At 47.6% G+C, this 27,131-nt stretch overlaps 1 protein-coding gene across 1 annotated transcript in view; it reads left to right on the top strand.

Annotated features, from left to right (window-relative positions):
* Positions 1–27,131, top strand: part of COL27A1 (collagen type XXVII alpha 1 chain) — a 144,797-nt gene that overhangs the window by 52,649 nt on the left and 65,017 nt on the right. Inside the window, exons 13-24 of the mRNA XM_058818232.1 lie at positions 9,772–9,825; positions 13,403–13,447; positions 15,760–15,813; positions 16,137–16,181; positions 20,696–20,749; positions 21,446–21,499; positions 21,643–21,696; positions 22,653–22,706; positions 23,016–23,069; positions 24,937–24,981; positions 25,645–25,698; positions 26,852–26,896. Coding sequence (XP_058674215.1) covers positions 9,772–9,825; positions 13,403–13,447; positions 15,760–15,813; positions 16,137–16,181; positions 20,696–20,749; positions 21,446–21,499; positions 21,643–21,696; positions 22,653–22,706; positions 23,016–23,069; positions 24,937–24,981; positions 25,645–25,698; positions 26,852–26,896 — 612 coding nt within the window. The remainder of the gene's footprint in view (positions 1–9,771; positions 9,826–13,402; positions 13,448–15,759; positions 15,814–16,136; positions 16,182–20,695; positions 20,750–21,445; positions 21,500–21,642; positions 21,697–22,652; positions 22,707–23,015; positions 23,070–24,936; positions 24,982–25,644; positions 25,699–26,851; positions 26,897–27,131) is intronic.

Here is a 27,131-nt window from a genome sequence, read left to right as displayed (position 1 = left end):
TATTCTTCTTGTTTATTATTTTTTATTTATAACATTCTTTCTCTGGCCTGCTGAGGTCTGTCCAGCAGTTTAGACAGAGGCACACTGACTGCCCTCAGATGCAGTGTTGTCTTTTATACTAAAAACTACATGTACATTGTTTACAATAACTTCCCAATACCTATCACCTGTGTTAGACAGTGAGTTTCTACTTTAAACTAATGTAAAAATGCTAACACCACTCAGAAGATGGAGGCTAGGAAGAAGAAAGAAGAAGGACAGGGCATGCCCAAATTCCTCCATCTTGGGACCCCGAGCCCCCATTTTAAAACCCCAAAAATTTACTTTTCACCCCATGACAAACTATTATTCTACCTAAACTCTCTTGACTTGTAATTCCTCATATAAAGGTGGTAATGTGCTCGATGGGTCAAACTCAAAATCACAGGTGACTTGGGCTCTGTGTCAAGGTCTCTGAGCAGGGGTTTGAGCCATCCAGGACAGCCAGAGGGATGTCCTGGGTTATGACATGGCAGTGCAGACCCCTCAGCAGTGCTGTGTCTGTCCTGCCTCTCCTTTGCCTAAGATGGGCAGCAGTCAAGCAGATTTTTTTTGAGAGATACTGGAAATCCATACCAGATCTTTTGCAAGCTGCTGGCTGCACCAGAAACCTCTGTGATAAATAAGTGCAGGGTCCGTGGTGTAACCATGACTCGCTGGCCAGGGCAAAACAAACACAGCAACTGTTGTTATGTGCAGGGACTCTGCTCTCTCTCTGCACAGAGCATGCTGCAGGCTCAAAGCCTTCCAGCTGTTGGCTGGCCAGGATTTGTAATCTTCCAGGCAAGGGCTTCGGTCTGGCAGTCACTGCTACGAGCAAGGGGCTCCCCTGAGATCAGCAGGGAATCTCTCAGCCATGGAGGCATTCAGGCTAGGATCTAGGGAAGGGATTAAATGGCTACACGTGAGCACCTTTGTTCTGCTTGGCTCCTTCAGAGAGCTCTGGCTCCATCCCTGGTTTATGATATCAGGTTTAATAGGAAATCTTGAATGGGCCGATGCTGACGATTTGAACTTCCCAGCGTGAACAGAAAGATTAAGTGACATCCACAGTTATTCAGGAAGTCTCTGGGAGAAATGGAAAGCATGAACCAGCTGACCTGATTCTCTTCCCAACACTTATCTCCTGGCCACTGCTGCCTCCCAGCTGCCTTGGGGTTTTTGTGAGCCTTCTGGGATTTCTCTGGTCTCTCCCATCCCTGCTCCTTTAGATTTGCTGGTGTGGCTGCTGTTCCTCTGCTATCTCTGTGTTATCATTGCAGCAGGGAGCTCTTCCAAGCCCATATTAGCTGCCTTCAGAATGCTCTGGAGAGGAGAAAGGAGTTGGTATCACACATATTTCTGTACCTAGCTTTGTTTGGGTTGAGAGCTGGCAGTGGATCACTGCTCAGCCGAGGAGGAGCTGGGGGCTGGGGGAGGTTGCATGTGACACCGTGGGCCTCTGAGAATGATGTAAGAGGGAATGATTAAAATAGAGGAACTGGACATGAGTCAGAGCTTGAAATCCTGCCAGGGAAGTAAAGTTTTGCAGAGCTGTGAGGGACATGGTGAGTCTGTCGTGGAAACAGCTGACTCCACCTCTCCCTGCCCGACACCAGCGATGCAGGAGGCCAGTGCATCCCAAAATATGGGCCCTGGAGAGGGAGAGGGCTGGGGTGGGCTGGGGGCAGAGTTATGGTTGGAGCCCAGTGCACTAAGGAGGCTGAAATAACAGGAGTCTGTACATCTCTGGATCTCTGTACAGGAGTCTGTACATCTCTGGATCTGCCTGATTTTGAGGTGGGCTGGGGGCTGGAGCTGATTGCAACTTAAACCTTCAGTCTTGCCAGTGCAGTGGCTGAAAAATATGTCTTTTTATGGTGATTTTTGTAGATTTATATGGTGTTCAGCTGAGCAGCTGGGGAAAAAAATATATAAAAACAAGACCCCATCAGGGGTGCTGGGGGAAGGAGTGAGAGAAGCTGTTGATAGCTTGTCTTGCCATGCAGAGACAATGTGCCAGTCCTGGTTCAGCTTTGGGAAGGAGCTGTGCTGCCACTGCAGGAAATGACTCATAGGAAGAGTAGGAGATAGAAGTAGCTCAAGGAACACCAAGCTGTTCTTGTGCTGTGGGAGATGGGCAGCCACAATCAGGAGTGTCTGCACTGCAGATTGTATTAAACTTCAAATGGAGTGGAATATTTTCAGAAGTTCTTAAGCTCTGCTAGAGGAAAAGACTTAAAGGCAAAATTTCAGGAAATATATCCAAGGAGCTTTGAGCTCTTTTTTGGTTCATCTTTGGTTTTGATGTGTGCTTATATCTCTCTTTTTCACATAGAGTGTTCATACTGCACCAGCTGTGCTATTTTTTATCTATGATTTTTTGCTTACTGTTTTGTTAGTAGTATTATTTTAAAAGAGATAGAAAAGAAGGAGGAGAAATTTAATTCAAAGACATACTTAGTAATTTTGAGGTTCGTCTGAGGTCTATTCACAAGTCAGTTAAACACAACTTAGGTTTCCTTACATTTTTCTAAGAACCTGGTGATGCTGGTCCTGTGCTCAGAGCCTCTCCATGCAAACACCTTGTGAAAGAAAAGCCCTGGCCCAAAAGGTCCAAAAAACAGCACAGGGATCAGGGCTGGAAGGGTTTGGTAACAGCAGCATGAGCAAGCCATGAGCACCACAAGCAGATATTTCTGTCTCTGTGCTCATCGTTCTGGTTTCTCCCCGTGACACACAGTGTCACACAAGCTGCTTGGCTCTTCCAGCTCTGTGCAAACCAGGGACAGCACTGTCTTTGGAGAGCTCTCCTTTGAGCTCAGCAGCTGAAGCTTAGCGTGGAAATGCCAAGGATGACAGCTCATGTCTCAAGGAGGAGATGCCATAAAAAGGCACATGGATTTGGAGTCACAGGGATGAGCATGGGAGTGAGTGCAGCAGGGTCCCTCCCCTCTGTCACCCACAGTTTGAGAGATGGCAGCCACTGGAACCAGCCTCAGTTTGCTGGGAGCACCAGTGCAGTGCCAGATTGCTGGAGCTGCCCACAGGCAGGATCCCCCTCTCCAGCTCTCACAGAGCTCACCTTCTCACCAAGCTCTTTTCCATGTCTTCTTCTGTGGTGCTTTATCATGCATTAACTCCTGCCTCCAGTGAGCATCAAGTTGCAATATATTGTTTTTTCCTTGTGATAAGCTGTCAGAAGGTCATGGGGTACCCCTGTCCTCCCCACCAGCATGAGCAGGCTCTTGCATCATTTTAAAAGACATCAATTGCCTCTGGATAGCCAAAAGCAGGGCTGCCTCTGGATCAGGAAGGTTCCATTTTGTAGCCTCCCCAACCTTTTGATGGAGGGCTGAGATAGATCCATCCTTGGACAGATCCAGTGTAATCCTGAGATAGATCCATCATTGGATAGATCCAGTGTCAGAGCCTGGGGTTTGCCAAGGTCACAGTCCCAGCTGCTGTCCATGCACACAGTGGGAGCCAGGCTCTGCCATGGGTCTGCAGGGGCTGCCATGGCCACAGACCACTGACAAAGCAAATGCTGCTTCTCTCTGTGGGGACTAAGGTGATAAACATCTCCTCTCTTGCTCCAGTCTTTTCTCTGCTTCGGATGCAGCTGAGACCCTTCCTTGACTGAGTGAGCCAAGAGGCTCCTGCACCACATGAGCACTTGGGAAACTGGTAACAGCATTCCATGGTACTCTCAGCTGTGGCCAGACAAAGCCAGTAGAGAAATGAGTGGGCTGAAGAGCTGTGTACAGGTAAATCCACAAGATGAGCTGCAGGAGGGAGCACAGATGGTCTGTAGGAGCTGATGGACAGGACTGGCCAGTGGTGTCTTGTGTCTGTACCCCAGCATTGCACCAAAATGTTTGGTGCCTTGTTCAGGAACTGATTAATTTAAAAACAGAATATGCTTTTAATCATCCTGTTTGCATGAAAAGTCCAGTGGAGGTCCTGAAAACCAGCCATGAACAAGGCTCCTCTTTTAATGAGAAACTTTTAGCCCATGGATCAGATGTTTCCTGTTAGCCATTTAAGCAAATTCTTTGCCCTTTTTTTTTTGCTTTGTTAACCTGAATTTTTAAAATAGATGTGGTTTGAGCAATCACTGACTTTTTTTAATGCTGAAGTTGGACACTGGAGCTGGGCAGCTGGTCTGGTCTCTCCACCCCTCTTGGCCTGGTTCACCACTCTGAAATGCAGGCATGAGCCCAGAGCAAATGTCACCATCTCTTTTTGGCCTGAGCTGTGTTCCACACGTCTGGAGTTTCCCAAATCTCTGTGGTGAGGTGCTTGCATGGTTACTTCTCACATGTTCCTATGTCCATGATTACACCATCCATATAACCTGGTGAGATGGACAATATCAGTATGTATTTCATATTTGTAAGAATGAGCAAAACAAGGTACTGAAAACACAGGGAAAAGGTGCCAAGAGCTATAACTTCCACTGAAAGAAAAGAAACAATCCCAAAGATTTATTTTTTTCCAAGAATGCTCCTAAGTGACTTGTCCATCATCATTTAGAAATCTCATGAGGAACTGAACCAAGGTCTTCCAGGCATCTTTAATCCTTCAGGGGAAAGCTCATTCATAAATCAAAGCTCAAAAATTATTCTTCTTAGAAAATATAAGGGAAAATAATGCAGTTGTCACCTATGAGTCTGAAAGCATTTTGACCCCTAAAGCTGCTTGGCTTCCTTGGGTAGGAGGCTGCTTGATTTGGCAATGTTGGCAGAGATAAGGAGGGGCAGTGACAGGCTCAGTGCTCTCTGGCATTAGGCCAACGTGTCTGTGCACTGGTGACTCAGAGCTCTGCAGAGCAGGAAAAGTTCCTGTACCAGTGGGAAAGGAACAGAGCAGGAGCGTGGAGGGGCTGGCATTTCACTTTGGGCTGGAGGGGCTTCAGGAATTTTTTCTTGTGCTGCTCCTGCTGTACTCCCCAAGCTGGAGGGACAGTTTGGTTTAAAAATGCCCTGAAATCTTTGTCCCAAGAGGTGACATGGAGCTGTGAAGTCTCCTGGGGGTGAGAGCAAAGCTTCCTTTGGGGTGGCAGAGGAGCAGAACTACACAGGATCCCCCTCCATTGCCACATCTCCCTCTCTGCAGGGATGGGAGCTGCCTGGACCCAGGGGAGGGCAGAGGTCCCTGTGTGGCTGTTAAGGCACAGAGGAGCACAGGGACCTCCAGGCTCCTCTGGGGTGGCTCCTGCTGGGGCTGGGCCTCCCCCTGCCCACCTGTGAGGGGCTCAGTCTGTCCCCACACCAGGAATTCTCTCAGAGGTGTGGGCTGCCAACATAAGCCACACTTGTTTGTTTTATTCTCCTTCTTTTTTCCAGTGAAGGCTTTCTCTCACCCTCGGCCCCGCTTCTCCGCCACCTTTTTTTTTTTTCCTTTTTCCTTACTTAAATTATTTGACTTGCAAGTTCTGTCCCTGGGGAGGCTCCTGGGCAGTGATTCACCTGGCCAGAGCCAACTGGCAAATAGAGACTTTTGCAGACAAGACAGGAGGGCTGGTTGGTTTGAGCAGCTTCACCTTGAGCCAACAGGAAAATAAAATCCTATTTTTGGAGAACGATTCTGTTGGCATGAAGAGCTGCCAGGATTCTTCAGAGCAGCAGCTGCCAGACTGCCTCCCTTACTCCTTCAGGGAAAGTGCTTTAAACTGAATCAGATGTTGTACACACACAGCACACCCAGCCACACGTGAGCACCTGAGAGGGCTTTGGGGGAGCAAAGGACACCGTGTGTGTCACCAGTCCCTGCTCCTTGGGGACAGCTGCCTCCAGGGACAAGGGACAAGGAGCTGCTCTGACAGGAGCAGGGCTTTGGCTGACAGCAGAGAGGGCAGGCTGCTCTGTTTGCTTTGAGCAGTGGAAGAAAGAAAGGGGAGGTGGAGGGGGATGTAATCCCCTGATGCAAGAGGAGCTGGTTCCAGTGTCTGTCTAGGTCTGGTTGTTCTCAGCAGGAGCCTCCTGCTCTGTGAAAGGATGCCCTTTGCAGGGAGTGGGGATGAAAAGGAATTAAGGCACTATTGGAACATCTCAAAGATAGAGATTCTGTTGCTGCTTCAGCTGCAGACTCCTCAGTGTAACCTGGGATAAATCAGTTTGTATCTCTGTGTCTCAGTTCACAAATTGTGAACCCCTGTAAAGCTCTGCCTGGGCTGGGGACAAGGAAGCACAGGGGCACCCAGAGTTGTTGGTGCAAAGCATCTGCCTGTGTGCTCTCTCTCCAGCTCCCCATCTTGCTTCTTTCATTGAACTTCTCCTTCAGACAATGTGAAATCCATTCAGCTGGATGTTTTCCCCCACCTCCTCTCTGAATTTCCCAGCTGTGAGATAGAGCCAAAAGTTTTGTCATACCTGACTGGAGCGCTATGGAGGAGCATCCTGCTGGCTCCTGGCCAGCACAACTTGTTAGTGGAGCATTTTCTCCCTATTTCTGCTGCCATTTGCCATTCCCTGTCCTGCTCCCTCTCTGTCCGTCCTGTCCCTCCCACAGAGCAGCCTCTGTATTTTTCACTGGGGTGTTTACCTTTGCTGTCCCAATTCTTAAGCATAATTTCCAGGGACTAGTTTTCCTGAAAAAAACACCTTGGACAATTATGGATTTTCTGTACCAAAACCCCTTCTGCACTCACAGGAGACTCTGAATCTGCTGTATTCTTTAATTTCTTTCAAAAGCCTCCTGTAATGGGCTGCCAGTTGTGACCCTCCTGTCTGCCAGCACCATAAAATTGAGCTTCCTGCCCCATGTGTTCTCCTCAGTCTGGGCTCCTCAGGCTGTTGGAGCAGAGCATGGGAGAGCAGAGGTGTCACTGCTTAGGGGAGGGAAACCAGGGGGATAACAGAGTCTGCTTGTAACTTCTGGGCTGCTTGTTTCAGTGGAATAGTGCTTGTTCTGTTCCTGGGGAACATCTCTCTCTCCTTTAGGCTCAGGCAGGAGAGGCACCAAAAAAACAGCTTTTACAGACGTGTGAGATCCAATAAATTAGGACACTGTGGTCACTGGAACTGTTATTGTGGTTTAAACTGCTACTGCTTACCCCATGGAAACAAAGTGCTTTCTTTTTCATTAGGGGCTTAAAAGATTGATTGTTTCCTGCTGTGCAAGAGCTGTGCTGGGACAGCTTTCACAACCTGGTTTGGGTCTTTGCAGACTGAAATATCCTTCTCCATGCCACAGCCACCAGCCTTAGCCTCATTTAATGTGTAAAACCTGTGCTAAGCTCGATTTCTGGGCTGGGGTGCCTGGGGGTAGTTGAATTGAAGCTGCTCTTTGCATTTGTCTCCTGCTCTGGGTTTGTCTTATGTTTTGGGCCAAAATGTACCAGGGAGCAACCAGAACCCCAGCAATGGGTGAGCTGGACTGGGGCTGCTTGTGCCAGCAGTGCAGATGGGGTGTTAAAGACAAAAAAGATGTTGGCCAGGATGGGGCTTTGGTGCTGGGTGCTGTCCTGGGCCTGTTCTGCTGTTCTTCTCAGCTTCCTCCCTCTCTGACCCTTTTCCATGCCATCCATGAGGGCTGGCAGAGCCCTGAGCTCTGTGGGCAGTCACAGCCTGCTGTGAACAGGTTTCATTGCTGAATCTCTTCATTGCTGGGTGGTACTGGCCAAGTGACCTCAGGTGCTCAGCTCCACCTTCCAAACACAGGAATAATCTCGATATTTTGAGATCTAGTGCTGGAAAACCTGTGTAAATGTAGACTTCTATTAACTCTATCACCAAATGCCTCAAATTTCCTGTCTTTAAGCAGCAAGGTTAATGCTGGAAACTGAGGCATAAAAAAAGAGTTAAACACATGTGCAAAACATATGCATTTAAATAGTTCCTTATCTGGGTTCTTTTATTCTGGCACAGGAGCACATTGTTTATGTCACACTGCAACACTTTTAAACCAAATTCAGACAGTGCTGTTTTAGTCTGGAGCAAGCATTCCCCCAGCTGATACTGTGCTGCTGTAGCAATATTGTTTTCATTGTACCATTCAAAGTAGCAAAATCTCTGTGTTGGTGAGAGGTCAGCTCCATAGCAGAGACCTCAGCAGCCACAGGGCCAGGCTGCAGCTCAGTGGCACCCATGGCTCTCTGAGCAAGGAAGGAGAGATGGGGGAATGCTGAAATCTGCAGCAGTGTAAGTACAGTATCAGTCTGTGCACACTCATATTTTCCTTGGCAAGCCACACGACTGTAAACAGCAAAATATTCTGGCAATCTTATTTTTTTTTTTTTTCTGTCTTGCCTGAGCAATGAGTTTTCCCTGCACATCTCTCTTCTGATCTGATTGATTCAGCATGTTAGCAGAGTTATTTTTCTCCTTTTTTCATTAAAGAAAATTGTAGGCCCCCCTGCCTTCTTGTTATATTTGACATCTTTGTCTCTAGATGGCAGAAGGCTGTTTCCAGTGGTTGCTTACCACAGCCTCTTGGCATGAGCACAGGCCTCAGGGATGTAGTGCCTAGCTGGAGAAAGGCAGACAACTTTCCTATTCTCACTGATTCCCACAAAACAGAAGTGTTGAATCATGTCAGTTCAGTCCTTCATGCTGTAGGGAGTTGGTACAGAAGAGCTGAAATGCTGGCTCAGGTCAGCACCAGAATTTCTGTTGACTTAAACAGGTCTCACATCTCTCACCTTAGATTTTACCAAGCAAATTTATATATTTTCTGTTCACCAGGAGCTGTAAACCCCCAAAGGTCAAGGGAGGTCTTGGATGACAGTTTCCCAGTGTGGTTTTCCTGCTCTGTCTGTTGTGATCACTTCAGTTTTCATTGTTGCTGATGGGTTTCCAGATAAGCGTTGTCACCATTGGCGTTGTTACATTTCACTTCCCTAAGATTTGCTTTTCCCAGACACCCAGTGTTTGTAGCATGCAGGGAAGGAGGCAGGAGAGGACAGCATCCTCTCCCTTTCTTCTTCTTTTCTGTCTCTTAAGCCCTCAGGTGTTCCAAAAGATGCCCATGTTGTCCTGGTGAGCAGAGAAGGGGATAAAGCACTTTTACTTGGACTCCCAGTTCGAGCTCTTTCTGTGAGAGACCAAGCATGGCAGGACAGGGAAGAGAAATCTGCTTTGGGATCTGCCTGTGGCAGGGAATCAGGGGGGAATTGGGGGCTTAGAGGAGCACAGGAACTGTCCAAAAGTGAGGGAGAACATGTCCCAGCACCGTGTTCTGGCTCTGGCTCAGCACCTCCCCTCCCTTCTCTACAATTGTCTGAAGTCTTCCAAACTTGTCTCGGATATAATGAGACGAAGTCTTCTTTTGTGGTGACTTTTTCCTGTAGTAAACATGGCCTTTCACAGCCCTGGGGTGTGGGCTGGGATGAGTTTGGAAGCATTTGCTCCTCTGGCAAGCTGAAAGGGAGTGAATTCACCAGGCATCTCCCATCAGCTCCATTGAGCATCTGCGTGGGCTCCAAGAGGCTTTGTGCTGTCCAGCTCTCCTGAGAGGAGGGGTGCTCTTCAAAGGGTCCTGTGAGCAGACAGCACTAAATAATTCAGATTGACAATCCATTTTTAATATAGTCCCTGCAGTGAGTTTGTGAATCAGGGGTTTTGGCCTTGCTGAGCTGTGCTGATGTGGCAGGAGGGGTTTGGATGAGGACAGGCAGGCTGATTGTCCCACATGTCCCCGTGTTCTGCTGCTTCCCAACGTGCTGCACAGGTGCAAGGGGAGTGGTTGTAACTAACTGACTGCACCAGGGAGCCTCAATAACTGACATTCATGTTTGCCTCCTCTCCTCAGGGTTTTCCTGGGAATTATGGAGAACGAGGACCTCCAGGCATCGATGGGAACCCTGTAAGTTCACAAGTTTTCCTGTCTTTTCTTCTTTTGCAGTAGACAGCACACTGTACTGCATCATGCTAGTTTGTTTGGTTTTTTTTAAGCTTGGTGGCAGCTGCTGGTTGGTTTTATCCCTCCTGAAAAAAAAAATGTACATCCCTGCCCTGCTGAAAAACCCTGTATTTGGCTCCTGTAACTGCCAGGTCATTTGCCATCAGTTTTCTGTCTCCATCTCTTACCTTCCCAGCGCCTCAGTCATGACAAGTACTTTCTTATCCAGAATGTGTGGCTAGGAGAAAATAAAGAGGAAAAGGGCAAGGATGTTGCTCTGGCAGAGTAGGCAGTGTTGGACCGTGTTGTCCACACCACAGGGCACAGATTTCCTGCTCCAGTGTCTGGGAGCACTGAGGGACAGAATCCACAACCCAATCTGCTTCCTGCCCCATTCCTCAGCCAGCCCTGGGACTGCCTGGGGAGTAAAGTCTCCAGTCTCCTGAGTTCTTGCCCTTCAGTCTTCATCTGACCCCTGCTGACTTCCTAAGAGTGGGATGTGTCTCCTGGGAATTGGGTCAGGATGGTCACTGAGGTCATTTAAGCAGCTGGGTGCTGATAAAGTTCAATTTGCTCTGCTCTTGTAGCACTAAACTGTGGGGATGTGCTGTGTCTGCCTCTGCTCACAGAACATGGTTTGCAAACGTGGTTTGCAGCAGTTCTCAGATGTATTAATTATCCTAAATTATTTTCTGAATTACTTTGTTGGTTCTCCCCGAATTAGCATGTGAGCAGCACTGATTCATCTCTGAAATTCCTGCTGCCTTGGTTATTCACACATAATCACCGTGCTGCTCTGGGGTTTGAGGGGATGATTTGTGTGAAGTAACCCACTCCACATGTGCCTGCAAGCTCCCATTCGTCATGTATGCAGCATAAAAGTTATTTTCACAACAGACTCCAATCACCAAGCCAAGCTCAGCTACAGCTCCAGCCTTTGTGGGAATTCAGCACAAGAATCATAAATGCAGAGAACTGAAAGAATGATGTTCCCAAGGAACGCTTCTGCAGGACTTTTCCCATCCTTCAGTCAACTCAAGCCATGGGTCAGAGTGGAATCAGCAGTCCCAAAGTGGAAAACTTTCTGATTGTACTGCTATTTCCAGCCATCCCACCAGGAAGGGCAGGAATCCTGGAGGACAGGAAGACTTTTTTTTTTTTTTGTTTTCCCTAAATAACTTATTTTGTTTTCTTATGAATATGCAAGTTGTCTAAGCCCCATTCAGAAGATATTCTCAATGCCAGTCAGCTGAATGGCTGTTCCCAGAGCCTGGGAGAGCAGCAAATCTCCCGTTAATTCATCCAGAAGGATCGCTCCTCTTTCATCTTATCAACGGCTCTTAAATATTAATGTGCCTTGGCCATGGCAGAATGAAAAAAGACTGTTTGGGCTGACTTAAAGGGAGGTTCACAGGGTCACAAGTGGAGTCACAGACACAGAAAAATGCCCGAAAGTCTGTTTGTGGAGCACACAAATATGCTAGGTTTGGTAGGTGGGGTGTGCAGCTGAGCTGTCAGGGGCAGGATGGCCTCGGGCCGGCTGCCACATCCTCTGTTTGATCCCCTGCTGGCTGGGAAGGCTCAGCCACAGCCTCTGATCTGCTCTGCAGCCCCCCCGGGCACTGCTCCTCCAGCCCAGGGCCATTCCTCCCTGCTGCCAGCTGATGAGAACTGTCAGCCATGGCATTCCAGATCCCACGTTCCCCCAGAGTGCTTCACCACTCCAATTAGGCTCTTAATCACAGGAATTAGACGTGGGAAAGGGCTGTTGGTTCATCTCCTTCTCTCTTGTCCCAGTGCCCGCTCCATGCGCTGAAAAAAGGAGAATGGAGCCTGATTTCCCTCACAGGTCAGGGACTGATAGCCAGGAAAGGCCACTTGTAAATCCTCCATTTCCTAGAGCAGGGAATGGCTCAAATTAACAACTAGTCCTGTCCTCATCTCTCAGAGGAGTCCACCCCCTCCTCTTCCAAGAGGAAATCCTCTTCTGTTAGCTGTGAGCTCATGCATTTCCACAGACAGCCGTTCTCCTGAGGAACAGCAATACGACACAAGTCAGAAAATCTGGGAAGTGCCTCTTGGAGCTGGTGGGACCAAGAGCTGAGCATCCCCCAGCCTGCAGCCCAGCCACCCTTCCTGGGGAACCCAGGCCACCGTGCAGCTGCTGTGCTCAGCATTCCTGGGATGCTCCCTCTCCTTCCTGAGCCAGGAATGCCAGGCCTTGGCTGAAGGCTTGAAGCCGACCTTATAACAGTAGCTCTGAGGACACAGAAATCCCACCCATGAGGAACAATTGCTCCACAGATGTCCCAAGTATGCAGGAAAGGAACTGGCCATAAAAAAAAAAAAAAAAAGAAAAGGCAATTTTAGGCTGGTTGAGATTATGAAACGCTTTTTTGTGTGTGTGCTTGCCCAATAGTCCTTTACTCCACTTCCCATAAAATAAACACACGTAACCCTTTAGCCAAGGAGCCCTGAGCACATTCAGTCACGTTGCATCCCCTTCTCTCTCCTTCTCCACCAGGCAAATCTTTCCATAAAAGGGGAGCTCTATTGCACTGGAGGGGGCTCCACCAGATGTGCACCATAAACTGAGCAGGGCTGTCAGAGGAAGTGGCCAGCATGATCCAGAGCAGGGCAGGACTGGCTGAGTGAAAGGGAAGTTCAACATTTCCAATGCACTTGTTCTGAGAGGCTCTGTTGGAGATGGAGGTGTGTCAGAACAGGTCCTTGCCCTGGCCAGCAGCTCACTGTTAGCATGGCCAGGTAGGCCACCAAAGGGGACACAGGACAAGCTGAGCACCCCATGGTTGCTGAACTGCTCAGGGACCTGAGTAGGTGAGGGTCTGGCAGAGCTTCTCTGCTGTGCTTCACTTGGAGATGCCAGCAGGTACATCCAGTGCTTCTGCATGGCTTTGGAGAGCTCACACAGAGAAAGTTTGTGGTGAAGCTGAGGAGCCAAACCAGCTCCACAAGCCCCATCAGCGGTCTGACCCTTGGAATGATGAGCTCCAAGGTGCCAGACACCCCCAGGACACGTTTGCCAGCACCAAAACCTGCAAATTACCCAATTTCATTTTTATGCAGGTCTTCCTTTTCCTATGAGTTTTATTATTACATAACCACTCCCAAAACTCACCTTTCCCAATGCTAAAGCAGCAGCTTTCCTCTCCTTCCCACCTTAGCCTTGCTCTCCCCATGTGCCCTGCTCCCTCTCCCTGCCAGTGGCTGGGTCTCACCTGGGACAGGCTCCCACCTCTCCCCTGAACACTGAAATGTTCCTTTCATCCAGCCTGCTCCTGGGAGGGGACTCAGCCCTGGGAATGACTGCCAACAACAAGCAGCCTGTGTCTTCCCAGGATGTGCTCTCCTGGAAGTTCTGGATTGCTTTGGAGGGGAAAGGGGCTGGGGATGGAAGGAGGAGGGATGGTGCTTTCCCTTCTTTTCCCTTCCCTCAAACCCCTGAAACACTGAGCTGCCTTTCAGTCTCTCCTTGTCTATAAAGTGTTCTGTAACCTTGTGGGTTTGTCTTTCCTTTTAGGGAGAATTGGGAGCCCCAGGTCCTCCTGGAGTCCTTGGACTCATTGTAAGTACAAAAACAAATGGAGATCTGGCTTGTCGGGCTTTAACCCTTTCAACCTGCCTGACTGCACACAGATTTTGTTCTTCCTGTGAGCAGGATGACTGTGTGCATGGGGGAGCTGTGGCATCTGGGGAGAGAGGGGGTTTCCTGGTGGATTCAGAGGTGGAGGAGGACAAAGCCTTTCCAAGCAAAAGGAAACAGATTAGAAGTCTGTTGTTAGTGTCTTTTTTTCATGGTAACTTGCCCTTTTGATAGCGTTTGCCAGGGTATTTCTTCAAAGATGCAGCATTCTTTCCACACCAGGATCTCTTAAAAAGTAAGTCCCTGTCAGCAGTGACCTCAGGGACACACAGTTCTTGTTCACTGGAGAGTCTGAGGGCAGGAACAGTCTGTCCTCTGGGTAGACAGGAATTTTAAAAGCACTTTCACCATCCCATCACTAATCCAGGTAATTTTACTCAGCCAAATTCCACCCTTCATTGCACTTTTCCCCCAGCAGGAGATAAATGGGTAAGGATGGGTGGCAGCTCCTCCTCTGGCAGCTGTGCTGGGGGTTAGTTAAAGCCCAACTGGTTTATTTTTAGGTCTCAGCACTTGTTTTAGGTTATTCTCTTCCATGCACATAAATTGGTAGGCTCTGTTACTACTACAGCATTCTTTCATAATGATTCCTCCTCAACTGTGACAAACCATGGAAACTTGACTTGCAAGGAATGGTTAAAACCTTCCCCTTTAGCCTTTCCACAATTTAAATTACAGGAGAGTGTGTCAGCTTAGATCAAGGCCTTCATTGCACTAGGCATTGCACAAACCCAGAAATCTCACATTCCTGGAAGGAGCAGCAGGGAATCTGGTGGAGCACCCATCTTGGAGATGAAGGATTGGGACAGAGGTGGATTCACAGGAATGTTTTCCATGGAACCATGAATTAGCTCTGCTTCCCTTCATTAGTGGAAATGAAAGTAGCTACTTTAGCCATAGCAGCAGAAAGGATGTGCACTTGTCAAAAAAACTGGGAGATGAAGATTGCCATTTAAAACAATACCATTGAAGGCATCCTTGCTTTTGGAAGATTTCTCTTTTCCTTGTTGCCGTTATCTCACAGATATTTGGAAATATTTCATCCTTGCTTTTGGAAGATTTCTCTTTTCCTTGTTGCCGTTATCTCACAGATATTTGGAAAGATTTCTCTCTTCCTTGTTGCCATTATCTCACAGATACTGTTTTTGTTAGAAAGTGTAAGGTCAGAGATGGCAAATGTGATCATGATCCTCCTAGAGATGATGGAGTCAGAAGCTGCCTGTCCTCCCCTCCACACTGGCCCAGCCAAACTTCAAACTGAGATTCAGGTCAAGCTGAGTCAGATCTTGTGTCCCAGGGTAAAATGTAGCTCCTGAATTGAGGCTGCTGAAGCATCTCCAGTGGGATAGACTGACAGTGACCTCCTCCATCCTCCTGGGGAGAAGGGAGCACGTTCACCCTGCCTTGTCCTCTCTGTGGAGGGCAGCTCCAGCTGCTTCCCCAGGGTGTGCACACACTGCAGGGCATGGAGAAGGTGACACATTGTCCCCTTCAGTCTCCTCCTTGCCACCTGCAGCCACCCCAGGCCCAGCCAGGCTCTGCTCACGCACCCTGCAGAGTTTGGTTCACGGTGTAAGAGAGGCTGAAGAGCAGAATTAGGTGTAACTAAAGCCTCTTGCTCTCCTAATCAGCCATGTGGGCAGAGCTCTGAGCAAATGCATTTCCACAAGCAGCCTTTATGCTGGGAGGTATGAAAAGGGCTCTGTTGGGGTGGCTGCGGCCCAGCTCTCTCTGTGTGACCGCAGGCCCGGGGCTGAGGCTGGAGAATTGCTCCTTGAGGGAGCCTGCCCTGTTTATTTACACACTGAGGCCAGGCCAGGCACCCTGTCACTGCCTCTCTTCATGGCAGGGAGAGCCAGAGCCCATTGCAACAGCAGCACTGAAGGGTTTCTGTTGTACATCAAACATGGGTGCCCACAGCAGGCAGAGCTCTGCTGTCCTCCTGTGTTAGACTGAGTCCAACACACAGTGCCACTCTGACTTCTCACTGCAGCAGGATGAGACCCCTCTGTCCCCACCTCCTGCCCCCACTCTCTTTTCTTAGAATGCTGCATTTATTTAGGGGCTGTCTGCACATTCAAAGAGCCTTGACTCATGCCAGGATGCTGCTGTTGATATCAGTAGTGCATTTCTTCAGGGACACTGAGGCTGGATATCAGAGGAATTTCACACCACATGCAGGGATCTGTTGGGTTTGCACCTAATGACTGTGGTAATTTTCTTTCTCTCACTAGGGTGACATGGGCCCTGTTGGACCAATTGGCTATCCAGGACCAAAAGGATTAAAGGTGAGGGAATCTCTGAGCTCTCATCCCTCCATAGCTGGGCTGAAGGTTTTTCTGTTCCTCCCTGGGACAGTGGTGACTGTCCTGAGAGAAAGGATGGGCAGCAGTGGTGTTGAACACAACATCCCACTGGTGCTCTCAGTGGAGAATTCCAGAAGCATTTTCCCACATGAAGAATGTGTGATGGAGCACACTTTGGGACCAGTCTGGCATTGGACCTGTCCCAGGGGTGTGAGCCACCAGCCCCTTCTGCAAACAGCAATGTCACAGACCTGAGCAAGTCTCCACCATGGCTCAATCTCACTCTGAACTTTCTTTTGTTTCAGGGGCTGATGGGAAACCCTGGAGAACATGGACTGAAAGGTGATAAGGTGATCTGAATACTCCCTTATTGCACTGTGTTTTAATTTTGCATGTGAAACTCCCTTTCTAGTTTCTTATTCAGCATTGTAGTGCTGGTTACACTTTAGCCATCTATACCCCATCTTCTCACTCTCCCTCCATTCATGACACTCTAGTTTTGATTTTTCTTTCTTTGATATTTGCCCCATCTCCTTTTCCATGGAGTTTAGATAAGTTATGCTCACATCTTCTTTGGAGCTCCCATCTCCCACTGATGATGACAGTGATTGTACAATTACCTGATGTTCCACTGTTTTTATGCTGTTTATGTGATGGGATGGGGAGGAGATGATCCAACACTGACAGTGAGTTTGCATTAATGCATCTGGGGGAAAGATGTGGTGTGAAAAAGCAGCTCTGTATCAAACCAGGTAGATCCCCTGAAAAAACTGCTGTGTGTTGGATACCTCTGCTCCTGTTCAAGGAGCCTCACCTCAGTTCAGCTTCCTTCTGGGAGGAAATTGCCTTGTCCCAAACTGATATAAATCACTGGAGAAAAAGCAAAATGGAGAGGGGCCTTGATTGCAGTGATTTAGTGGTGCTGGCACAAAACCACACAGCCCCTGCTAAATCAGCATGAAGCTGTGTGTGTAAATGTCTCACTGTCACGAGAACCCTCCTCCTAGAGATATTCAGCTGGAGGATTTATTTAGTCTGAAGGAGTGGGAGGTGCAGTTATTTATTGCTGGCTCTGATTGCTCAGAAGGGCAGTGGAAAATGACCATTAAGTGTATTCTCCTCCTCCTGTCGGATGTTTTATTCTCTTCTTAGATGTTTGCTTTTAGAGGATGATTTAGCAGCCCAAAACTGCACAGGAGGGAAGTAGTGTCAAACCAGTGATTCAACTCTTCTTATACTATAGCAGCTCTTAGCCAGGACTCCTGTGTCTGCAATTTCCATTTCTCCCTTGTGCTGCTTTCCCACTTCTGTTGAGAGCAATGACAGGACAAGAGAAGGGCTTTTTCTTTAGGACTAGCTTAAGGCATTGTAGCTGGTTTCTGGATTAAACCCCAGATCCTGGAGTCCACAGACTCCTCCATCCACTCCTTGGGAGAAATGGTTAAATATCTTAAAAGACACTAAGATCTAAATCATTGTGTAGCAAAATTAATCTTCCTGGACAGTTCAGTCTCCATCACTGCTCTGTTTATGTCCAGTATTTCCCAGTAACCAAATGGTTTGTGGCTGTGTCTGGAGTTATCCTTCCAATACTCCCAAGTGCAGAATTATCCATCCTCCCAACAATCCCACACTCCTGAGGTACAGGAAACCTTTCCTTCCCCCCCAGCTGCCTCCCCTGTAAGCTCCAGGCTGCAGTCATCCTGCCTTCCTGGGTTGATGAAGATTTAATTGGATGTCTGCAAGCTCCTATTAATCCCATCTGTCTTGGTCACATCCAAAACACGTGGCCTTGCACAGGTTGGGTTTTTGTAGCTGAGGAAAACTCCCTTCAGTCAGCAGCAGTCAGATGGATGCTGGTAAAAGCTGAGGACACTGACAGGGTGGCTGGATGGTTGTGTAGGCAGCAGGAATGTCACTGGATCTGCCACCTCAATCCATCTGGGAGGATGCCCTCATATCACATGGCCAGGTGTGAGCCAGAATAAGGGACAGCATCTCACTCCTCCAGCTAAAATCACATCCTTTTGTCCAGAATCTAGACAGGCAGACCCAGGTCATCCTTCTGTTTGCATTCCTGTGTTTTCATGGAGGCAAGGAGAGGGGGAAGAAAGGGAGAAGTGGAATTACTGTGTGACTCTGAAATCAAGAGGGGCCTTGAGAAGGCCACGTGGGGTGATGAGTGCAGGGGAAAGGTGGAGGAAGCAGAGGAAATCCCAGCTCCTTGTTCTCACAAAGGAGTTTTATGAATCAGGACATCTGTAACTTGTGGAGGACATGGCTCAGGCAAATACCTCTGGAGCTGTGTGGTGTTAGCTCCCTTTGCATTGCTGAGCAGGAAGTCTTGGGAGCAGAGACTCCACTTGAGGAAAATTGAGGGGATTTTGCACAACAACCTCCTCTGCATCCCCCAGACAGCAAACACATCCCACAGCTGTGCATTTGGTCCCTTCCCTTGCAGCCCCTCTCTGTTTGTGTTGGGTTACACAAGCCCTGGGGGTGTCTGAAGCTGCATTTCTTTTTATAGGTGAAACATGAAGCACAGGCAGCATCCCATGGGCAGGGGCTGTTTGTAATTTCAGATCCTGCATTCCTTTTCCTGCCCCGTGAACCAAGTCCTTGCAGGCTCATTTCGTCATCTCAGCATCTCAGTTTTTAATAACAAACATGCCTGACCTCTTTCCTCTGTAATTTTCCCCTCATATTAAGGACACAGATCCCAGGTCCCAGTTCCAGGGCAGGTAAAAGGTGATGCCCCAGTGCTCAGTTCTGGTTTAAGAGATTGACAGCCATGGATGGACTGTTCATGCTGTGACATTTTGCTATCACAATAACATGTCAACATCTGGTGTGAAGTCCAACTCAGGCTGAGATGAGTTTTGTTTCCATGCTTCCTTCTTACCCTCTCTAATGCCCATTTCTCAGAGTTGTTTAAAAACTGGCTTCGCTGTCATGCCCCACTTTTCCTAAAGGTTGGAAACAAAAGTTTGTTCCTGCGTTTTGCTATGCTCAGGAAACTCTTTTATTTTAGTAGTTATTACTTAGTGTCCAAGTATTTCTTGTGAAACAGTATTTCAATGGCCACTTGTACTCTCTGGGTAGAAAATTGCTTAATAAAAAATACAATCTTTCTTCTTTGACCCTCAGAATTGATGATAAAGCCAAATCTCAGAGCCAACCTGTCACTTCCAGAAAAGCTGTTTTCATGCTGCCTTCACTCAGGAGCCAGAATTAAATAGATTTTAGTGTTTTAAGCCTTGGACTACATAAAATAAGTAGAAAATTCAGAGAAGATGAGAGAAATCTGTGAAGGAGCTGGGTCACACAGTAGCTTTTTTACCATTTCTGTTCTATCTAATACTTGGGTTTCTTCCGAAGTGAAGCTGTGTAAAGAGCTGATTGTTTCCATTTTGCATTGCCAAAGGAAAAAAATATGGAAAATAGTTCAGATGAAACAAAATGTTGGTTATTTGACTCAAATTAAAATATTTTAGGTTGAAAACCAAATGAGTAAAATCAATTTAACATTTTTAAGACCAACATTTTAATTTTGCTACGTAAAAGACTTGTTTTGAAGATGGTTCAGTGAAATGTTCTGGGAACATTTGCCAAAACATTTAAGCAAATTTAGCATGAATCCATGAAATGTTTCCATCATTGAATCTGCATAGTTCTTAATTATTTTTCTTCTGAAAAATTGTCTTTGAAAAGTTTTTACTAACTCAAACCTGAACCGTCCACAATTTGATTATCCCCTGCATGTTACTGAGGTAGTTGCAATTATTTCAGCTCTCTGATGGGTGAGAGTGGGTGGTTTTTCTGGAGTGAAGTGGACTTTCTCTGACATCTCTCTGTGGACTTTGGCTCTGTTGCAGGACTCCATATGTCTTCCATGTGGGCTATGTTTAAACATATAGCCCTGGAGTGGCTCATTCCCTTGCTGGGGAGCCAAGTTCATGGGACAGAGTTCCTCCAGCAGTTATTTTTGTTGGGTCTTGTCATTGTACCAAGTTATTGTAGTCATTCCTCCCTTGACTTCCCAAGTAGAATTTTCCTTTCTCTGCCCCATCATTGACTCATCCTTTGTTTAAGTAAATCACTAAACACATGAGGCTGGAAGGGGCATCAGGAGGTGATTTGGTCCAGAGCTGCTCACAGCAAGGCTGAGAGTCAAACCAAGGTAGCCCACTGCTCCTTGGAAAACCTTCAGGGACATTTGGCTTCCACTCAGGGAGGCAGAATCTGCTATGTTGGTCCAATGAGGGACAGACAGACAGACAGCTTGGTGAGGAAATACTGTCAGTGATGGGCTTCCCATCTCAGTGAGCACCAGCTGACCCCTCCCAGGGAAGCTCAGCTCAGAGATTGGCAGGGAGGTACTACTAAAGCATTACCAGAAGTTGCTCTTGTTTTCTTATGGAAGAGGATTGATGTTTGATGTCAGGACTAGGATATGCTCACAGAAACCCTGAGGATTGTTTGCTTTTCTATAGAGCCTTGTGAGAGAAAAGGTTCATTCATTGAAAACTGAGCTCTTCTGTTCAGCTGAATTTAACACTTCACCACCATCATGGTCCCTGTTAGCCAGAGGAATGTGCTCTCTCTTCTTGCTGCTCCTGTAGATACACAATGCTGGGGAATTCCTGGTTTTTGCTCTCCTGCAGTTTCCTTCCTCACCTTAGAATCAAGCTGGGCAATCCACACTTTGTTCAGGGCTGTTGCTGTGTTCAGTGTGATCTGCAGCTTGCCAGCAGCTCAGTTCTGAGTGCAGCTGCTGTTGAGCCTTTTGCACCTCCTGAGCACCAACCTGGGCATTTTGGCTGTTGCTGTTGCCTGTTTTAACTCTCTGGTGATGTGTACCCAGGGTGATCAGGGAAGAGCAGGTGTTCCAGGAGATATTGGCTTCCAAGGAGACAAGGTAATTGTTTTTCTTTTCTCTTTTGTTCTTTTCCCCTCACATAGCAGTGGCCACCAGTTATCTCAGTTCCTCCACTAGGAGCTGGAATTGGCTGCATCCTGCTGTCAGGTTGCCCTGCTTGGATATTTCCCACTTGGGGTATGCTGTGCCTTTCTAAAATCCACATCAGAATATGGATTTTATAGTTACCATAATAAAAGCAGTTCTGCAGGGTTTTATTTGTAGGGGCTATGTCTCCTAGCAGAGGCTGGAAGGGATGGGATTGATGAGGATGTGTGTGAATGTGTGTGGTCCAGAGGCTGCAGACTCAGGAGATTTTGTCTGCTCAATGCAGCAACTTAAACCCTGACCCAGGGAACCACTTAATGCTCTGTATAACTTCTGATCAAATGACTTCTCCCCTGTGATTTAATGTGATACTGCCTGTGGCTGACAAATGTTGCACATGGCCCTGTGCTGGAGCCTGCGTGGCTCTGAGCCACAGCCAACTGCAGCAGTTTGTGTTCTTTGGGGCTAAATTCAGGGCTGTCCTCAGGAACATCTCCCTGACATCAGTGCAGCTGTCCCAGCTCCATGCAGGGCTGAGCTCAGCCTTTAGGAGATGCTTCTCATTCTGCAGCAAAGCTGGAGCCTGGGGAAAATTGGAATTTTTTGATGATGCCTTGTTGTGTTCTGAAAGAAATGTGTCTCTCTCAGGGCAGCCAGGGTTTGCCTGGGGTCCCTGGGGCACGAGGGAAGGCAGGCCCCCTGGTAAGTGACCAAGCACCCTCTGCTCCCTCACCTCCCCTCCCGAGGTTCTGTGCCCAGCTGGACAGACAGCTTGGCTGTTCTAAACAGGAACCTGACAGCCAGCAGCCTGCTCACTTCTCCCCATGTTCTTCCAATTTCTGCAGGGAAAAGTTGGTGACAAAGGACCAGTTGGCTTTCCAGGATCCCCTGGCCCTGAGGTATGTCCCACCACCTCCTTCTCACATGCTCCCAGCCTCAGGCTTCACTTCTCTGCTGGGATACGAGGGCACATGAGTGGTGATGGGGTAGGAAGAATCAAGATGGGCTCATGACCTATTCTACATCTCATGAAGATGAGATCCTGGTTTTTCCTTCCCCTTTTTGTCATAGATAAAATGAAGGAGTTTTTTCAGTTTTTCCCCCTGAAAACACCATTTAAGGTAGAAAGTCCTCTTATTTCCCTTAACAAAAAAAGGTCACAGTGATATCTTAGATCCAGGATGAGCTTCCCCCAGCACACCATCATTTTTTCTCCTTCCTAAGTGACCAGACAAGGTCTGTAAGATGCTGGAGAGCCCCTTTCAGCACAGCTGATGTCTGTTTTCCCCTCATCAGCGTTCTGGTATTTCACAGGGTCTGGAAGGGCCCTCAGCTGAGTGCTGCCACTTAGCAATCGTTCCTCTTTGTTGCCATTGGAAATAAGCAGGGATTCCTTTGTTTCCTGCTCCATGGGTGGGTGGCTGGGTGGGAAGGAGCCCTGCCAGGCTGACGGCAGCTAACGAGGGTGTCAGCACCTTTCCTAATTCCTCGCCTGCTTCCCTTTGTCGCCGAGGCTGCAGCTCCTTTCTGGGAGCACAGAGGTTATGGGCTGCCTCAGAAAGATTAATTAAAACCCAAATCACTGCTTTTAGCTGTGTGATGACAGGAAGGCCCTCACTGCAATAAATCTTGTAAGAAGATGGACCTAAAGGGAATTAGGGAAAGGCTGCTCTTCCATCAAACTGATGATGCTGCTCCTTTGTGTCCCCTTCACTCCCAAAGCTGTGTGACCTCCACATGGACACTGCCAGCATGTAACACACCTTGTCCCTTAGCTTCTAACTAAACCTCTGACAGAGGCTTCACCTCTGCAGAATTCCACCTTTGCACCCTGACTGTTCCTCATTTCCTCCAGGGCTTCCCAGGTGACATTGGCCCACCAGGAGAAAATGGCCCTGAAGGTCTGAAGGTGAGTGGAGCAGAGACTGCAGCTCTGTATGGCGTTGGGAGCAGCCAGGGAAAACAAAGTAGTGGGAAGGGGGGAAGAGAGAAAGCCCAGGAGATTCCTAAAGATTGTCCTGGCCAGCATCTCAGCTTGGTCTGTTTGGCTTGAGGTGCCTCCAAGTGCAGCGTTTTCTTTTCTTCAGATTTTTTTTTCTGTAACCAAATTGATATTGGATAATGTCCCATGGCTGTGAAAGAGACTTTCTCATTTTAATTGCCCTTCTGAGCTTATGTTTCTATTTTCTGAGTATCTTTTCCTTTGGCTCTTTCTCAGGGAAAGCCAGGAGCACGAGGTTTACCTGGGCCAAGAGGACTGCCTGGACAAGAGGTGAGTGTCCTTAGCTCAAAAGAGGTTTAATTTAAAGAATAATGCTGAATTTTCTAAATTATTGAATGGTGAAACGGTGTTTGTGGTTTAAAATGCTCTGGTCCCTCTGAATTTGGAAGCAGATGTTTATACTGAGTGATCAGAGATCTGCAGAAGAGGAGCTTCCCCTGAGCTGTGTGATCTTGTGATCTCTGCTTCCAGCCACTGCTGGCATCTGCTGACCCTAAATTCTGCCTTGGCTTTGCTTTTAAAGCCTGTTCCCCACCCCCAGATGGGTGTCAGAGCCCTTTTCCCTGCACATCCCTTGCACAGACATGCCCTGGCCTGGCATCTGCTTTCTGCTCCTTTTAAGTCTGCTCCTTTTCAACCATGAGACCTGCAGACTCTGCCCTCTCACATGGAGAAACATCCCTCTGTAAAAAGAGAGGGAAATGGGAATTGCTGCTCTGCAGAACTTCATTTGCCCAGCACCTGAGAGCTTTCACTCGCAATTTCACCTCAGAACCTGAAGCATCATTGCCCTTGCAGTCATTAGGAAGGGAACAATTGTCACTGATTTAATTGTACATGATGGGAGCAGCAGAGAATGTCTGGGTTCCCTGTTTATCCTGTTGGAACTCCAGTGACATTGGTGTAATTTCCTCTCACTCAGGCCAGTGTAAGCTGTTTGTCCAGAGTCACGAGACATTGTGTAAATAATACTGAGCACATGCATGGGCAGGAGCTCGTTTTAATAGCACTAATAATTCTTAACTTTTTCTGGGAACTCTTCTGCTTGTTCTCTAAATGGGATTAATGCAAATTAGCTCATTTATTTGCAGTGAAATAGGGGGGAAGAAAAAAATATTCCAGCCAAAATACAAAGGGAATCGAAGCCCTGCATTCCAGGTTCAGGCAGGCGTGACCAAGCTGCCTTCAATTTGCTCTAGTTAGTGAGTGTAAAAGTGAGCCCAAAGACATGGACATGGAGTTTGGTGTGAGCTGTGCTGCAGGGCTCAGAGTGTGCAGCAGAGCACAGCACTGTGCTCTCACCACCGCGCTCACCCAGGGCACTGGGTCAGGGCTCTGAACTGAATTGCATCCCTCTGGAAATGGGGCATATTGTGGGTGGCTTGTCTGTGCCCTTGGCGCTGGGTTCCTGACCCCCAGTCCCACCCTCAGCCTGCCAGCGCCCCTTCATTACCAGGGCTGCCCACCCAAAGGAGAGCAGCCAGGCTGGGGCTGCCAAGGGCGCTTTTAATTCCTCTCTTGGCAATTGGGTTTGGACACTTGAGATGATTTTTGTGAAGCTTAATTGAAGGTCTCTTAGAAACTGTAGATCTGATCCTATCACATTAGAAATTGGTGTGGAGCCAAGGGAGAGGAGCGAGTCCAATTGCTGTGTGAGATTTTGTGATAGCTCCATTCTGCAGCATGTGTAGTCCCAGCTGAAAGCAAAAGGGAAACGTTCACACAGTTGCCAAGTGGTTCTGTGGGAAATTTTGGTGCATGCTTTTTTTGGGGGGGAAGAGGGAAAAAGAGAGCTCTATAGCATTCACATCCCTGCCAAATCAAATGAAGCAGAGTTATGGCAGCATGTCCAGGGTACCCCAGTGGCCAAGTCCAGCTCATCACAGACCAAATCAACTGGTGTTCCCTTGGTCACATTTTGGATGGCTTTTACTGGCAAGGCTTGACTTGAGATCTTTTTTTCCTGAGAAACCTCAGTGGCTGCTCTAAGAGAAGGGCTCAGCTGTTAAAATGTGACAGCTGAACACACAGCCTGTGTTTAACTGCTGCTCATACTGCAGGCATTTCATTCTTGCTGCATGGTGAGTCCAAATTTTGTCACTGCTTTGCCTTTTATTTTAATTTCTTTTCACCTCAGGGAGATGAAGGCCCCTTAGGACCACCAGGAGTCCCTGGTCCAGAGGTAGGTTCCATTCATTTATTCACTCATCTATTACCAGCACTGATGACTTTACAATGGAATTGTAGTTAAATTCTCAAAAAGCTTCCACCCTCCTGGTTTGGGAAGTTAATCTGCCCTGCTTGAATTATTGTCTTGTCCAGGCTTTGATTGATTGCTTGATCCAGGATGGCTGAAAGTCCAGGAAGTGCCTTGCACAGGGTGTTGAGTTTATGATTTTGCTGGAGTCTCAAACCTTGAAAAACTGTCTAATGTTTAAACAGTTCATCCTCAAGATAAATGACATTGATTGGAAATTATCTCCATAACCAGCACTTGTGTTTCTTTCTTGATTTATAGTATTTTTCAATGAGTAGAGGAAAAATAAAAAAAAAAAGATTGGACAGTCAGAGAGAGTCCTTTTGACCTCTGTGGTGTATCACAGAAACACAGCTAGAAGAAGCAAAAAAAATATTTTCATATCTGTGAGCTTGCCAGTTCAGGATTTTGTAATGGATCTGTACATAATTGTCACCTCAGGATAGTAAAATATCCCAAAAATTGGTAATAGGTGGATCAGAAAATGAATATTTTATGTTTCTATTTTATTTTACAAGCATGTAAGCAGCACCTGTGAGCAAAGCAGCTGCAAGCTTTTGATGTTTATGGTTTTTCCATGTATTTCAGGGTCGGTCTGGTCGGAAGGGATTTCCAGGAACTCCTGGTCCCAACGGTCCAAAGGTAAGAAAAGAGTTTGTTCCTGATCAGGAAAGCACTGGGTAGAAGGGAGGAAAGGAAGAGGGAAATGTCTTTTCTCACCTTTACCATTCTACCAAGTTTCATTCCAGAGAGAGCAAGAGAACTGAGGGTTCCTCTTTTTCTCAGAATTTTGGGGTCTCAGCTTCTGCTTCTTTCTTCAAAAAGAATGATGGTGCATTTTTAAGCTATTATAAACAAATGTGTTCTTCTTTTGATATTAACCAACTTCTCCCTCCATCATCACTTCATTTTCCATTGCTTCTCCATGGTTTTGTTCTAAAACAATGCACATCATTCCTATCTTTGCTGCCTAATTATCAGCAGGAGCCATCCCAGGGCAATGCACTCCACAAACCCACACTCGAAAGGGAAGAGAAAACCCAACAAAAACAACCTCTTCAAACAGTCAATAGCAAAAATGTGCTCTGGCAGCACATCTGGAGTATCTGCCTACTGAGAAAATACAGCTGCTGTCCTGGAGACACTGCTGGTTGCTGGTGAGCCTGGCTGGCCCATGCAGGGCGCTCTGAGTGCCTGCCACAGCTGCCCTGGGCCCTGCTGGGTGTGCAATCCTTCTCCTCCTGCTTTCTCCTTCATCATTTTCATGCTCTGGACTCCTTCTTCCTGCACTAGGAGTTATCTCACATAGGTTCTTGCTGTGGTTTTCCTGTGGGTGCTCCATGTGACAGTAACGTGTGCCTGACTGAGGTTTTACAACAACAGAATCAGGGTGCAGCATTGCCTGGGAGTATTTGGGTTGTCTTTCCTTCTTATGCTTTGTAAAACTTTGGGATAAAGTAGCCAGGACTACGCTGAGCCTATACCATAGATATCTTAGGTTTCCATGTGGTTCACTGAAGGTTATTTTACTGCAGCAGGACCAGATTTTGGGGCATTTCACTCCAGAACAGCAAATGTTTGCTCCATGTTTGTGTCAGTAGTGTTCTTACTTAGGATAAGTAAGAAAGTTCTTTCTTCCTCCAAGGCACAGTTGGTTTTGTAACATGTTGTTTCTCACAGATTTTTCCTGATTCAACTTTGCAGCCCAAATAATGGGTACAAAGAGCCAGGCTGTGCCCAGGGTCTGGCTGGCAGCACCCAGTAACCCATGTGCCTTTGTCTCCTTGTCCTGCAGGGTGAGCCAGGAAACCGTGGCCGACCTGGGAAAGTTGGTGAGCAGGTAAATTCCTCATTTTCCTTGTCTCGTTGATGATCCCCTCTGTACAACGTGTCCTGGGTGCCCAGAGTGCAGGCAGAGGGCAGAGGCACTTCTGGTCACCTCAAATCTGCCCACAGCCCTGGTGCTCCAGGTTCCAGGCTTTAAGGAGAGGATTCTCTGCTTTGAGTTGCTTTCACTTGCCCTAAATTTTCTGGGGAGTAGAGGAGCCAGCAGCTGGAGAAACCAGACCCTGGGA

This window comes from Ammospiza caudacuta, chromosome 21, assembly GCF_027887145.1.
Source record: "Ammospiza caudacuta isolate bAmmCau1 chromosome 21, bAmmCau1.pri, whole genome shotgun sequence".
In the NCBI taxonomy this organism is placed as follows: Eukaryota; Metazoa; Chordata; class Aves; order Passeriformes; family Passerellidae; genus Ammospiza; species Ammospiza caudacuta.
This window is presented reverse-complemented; position numbering and strand designations above follow the sequence as displayed.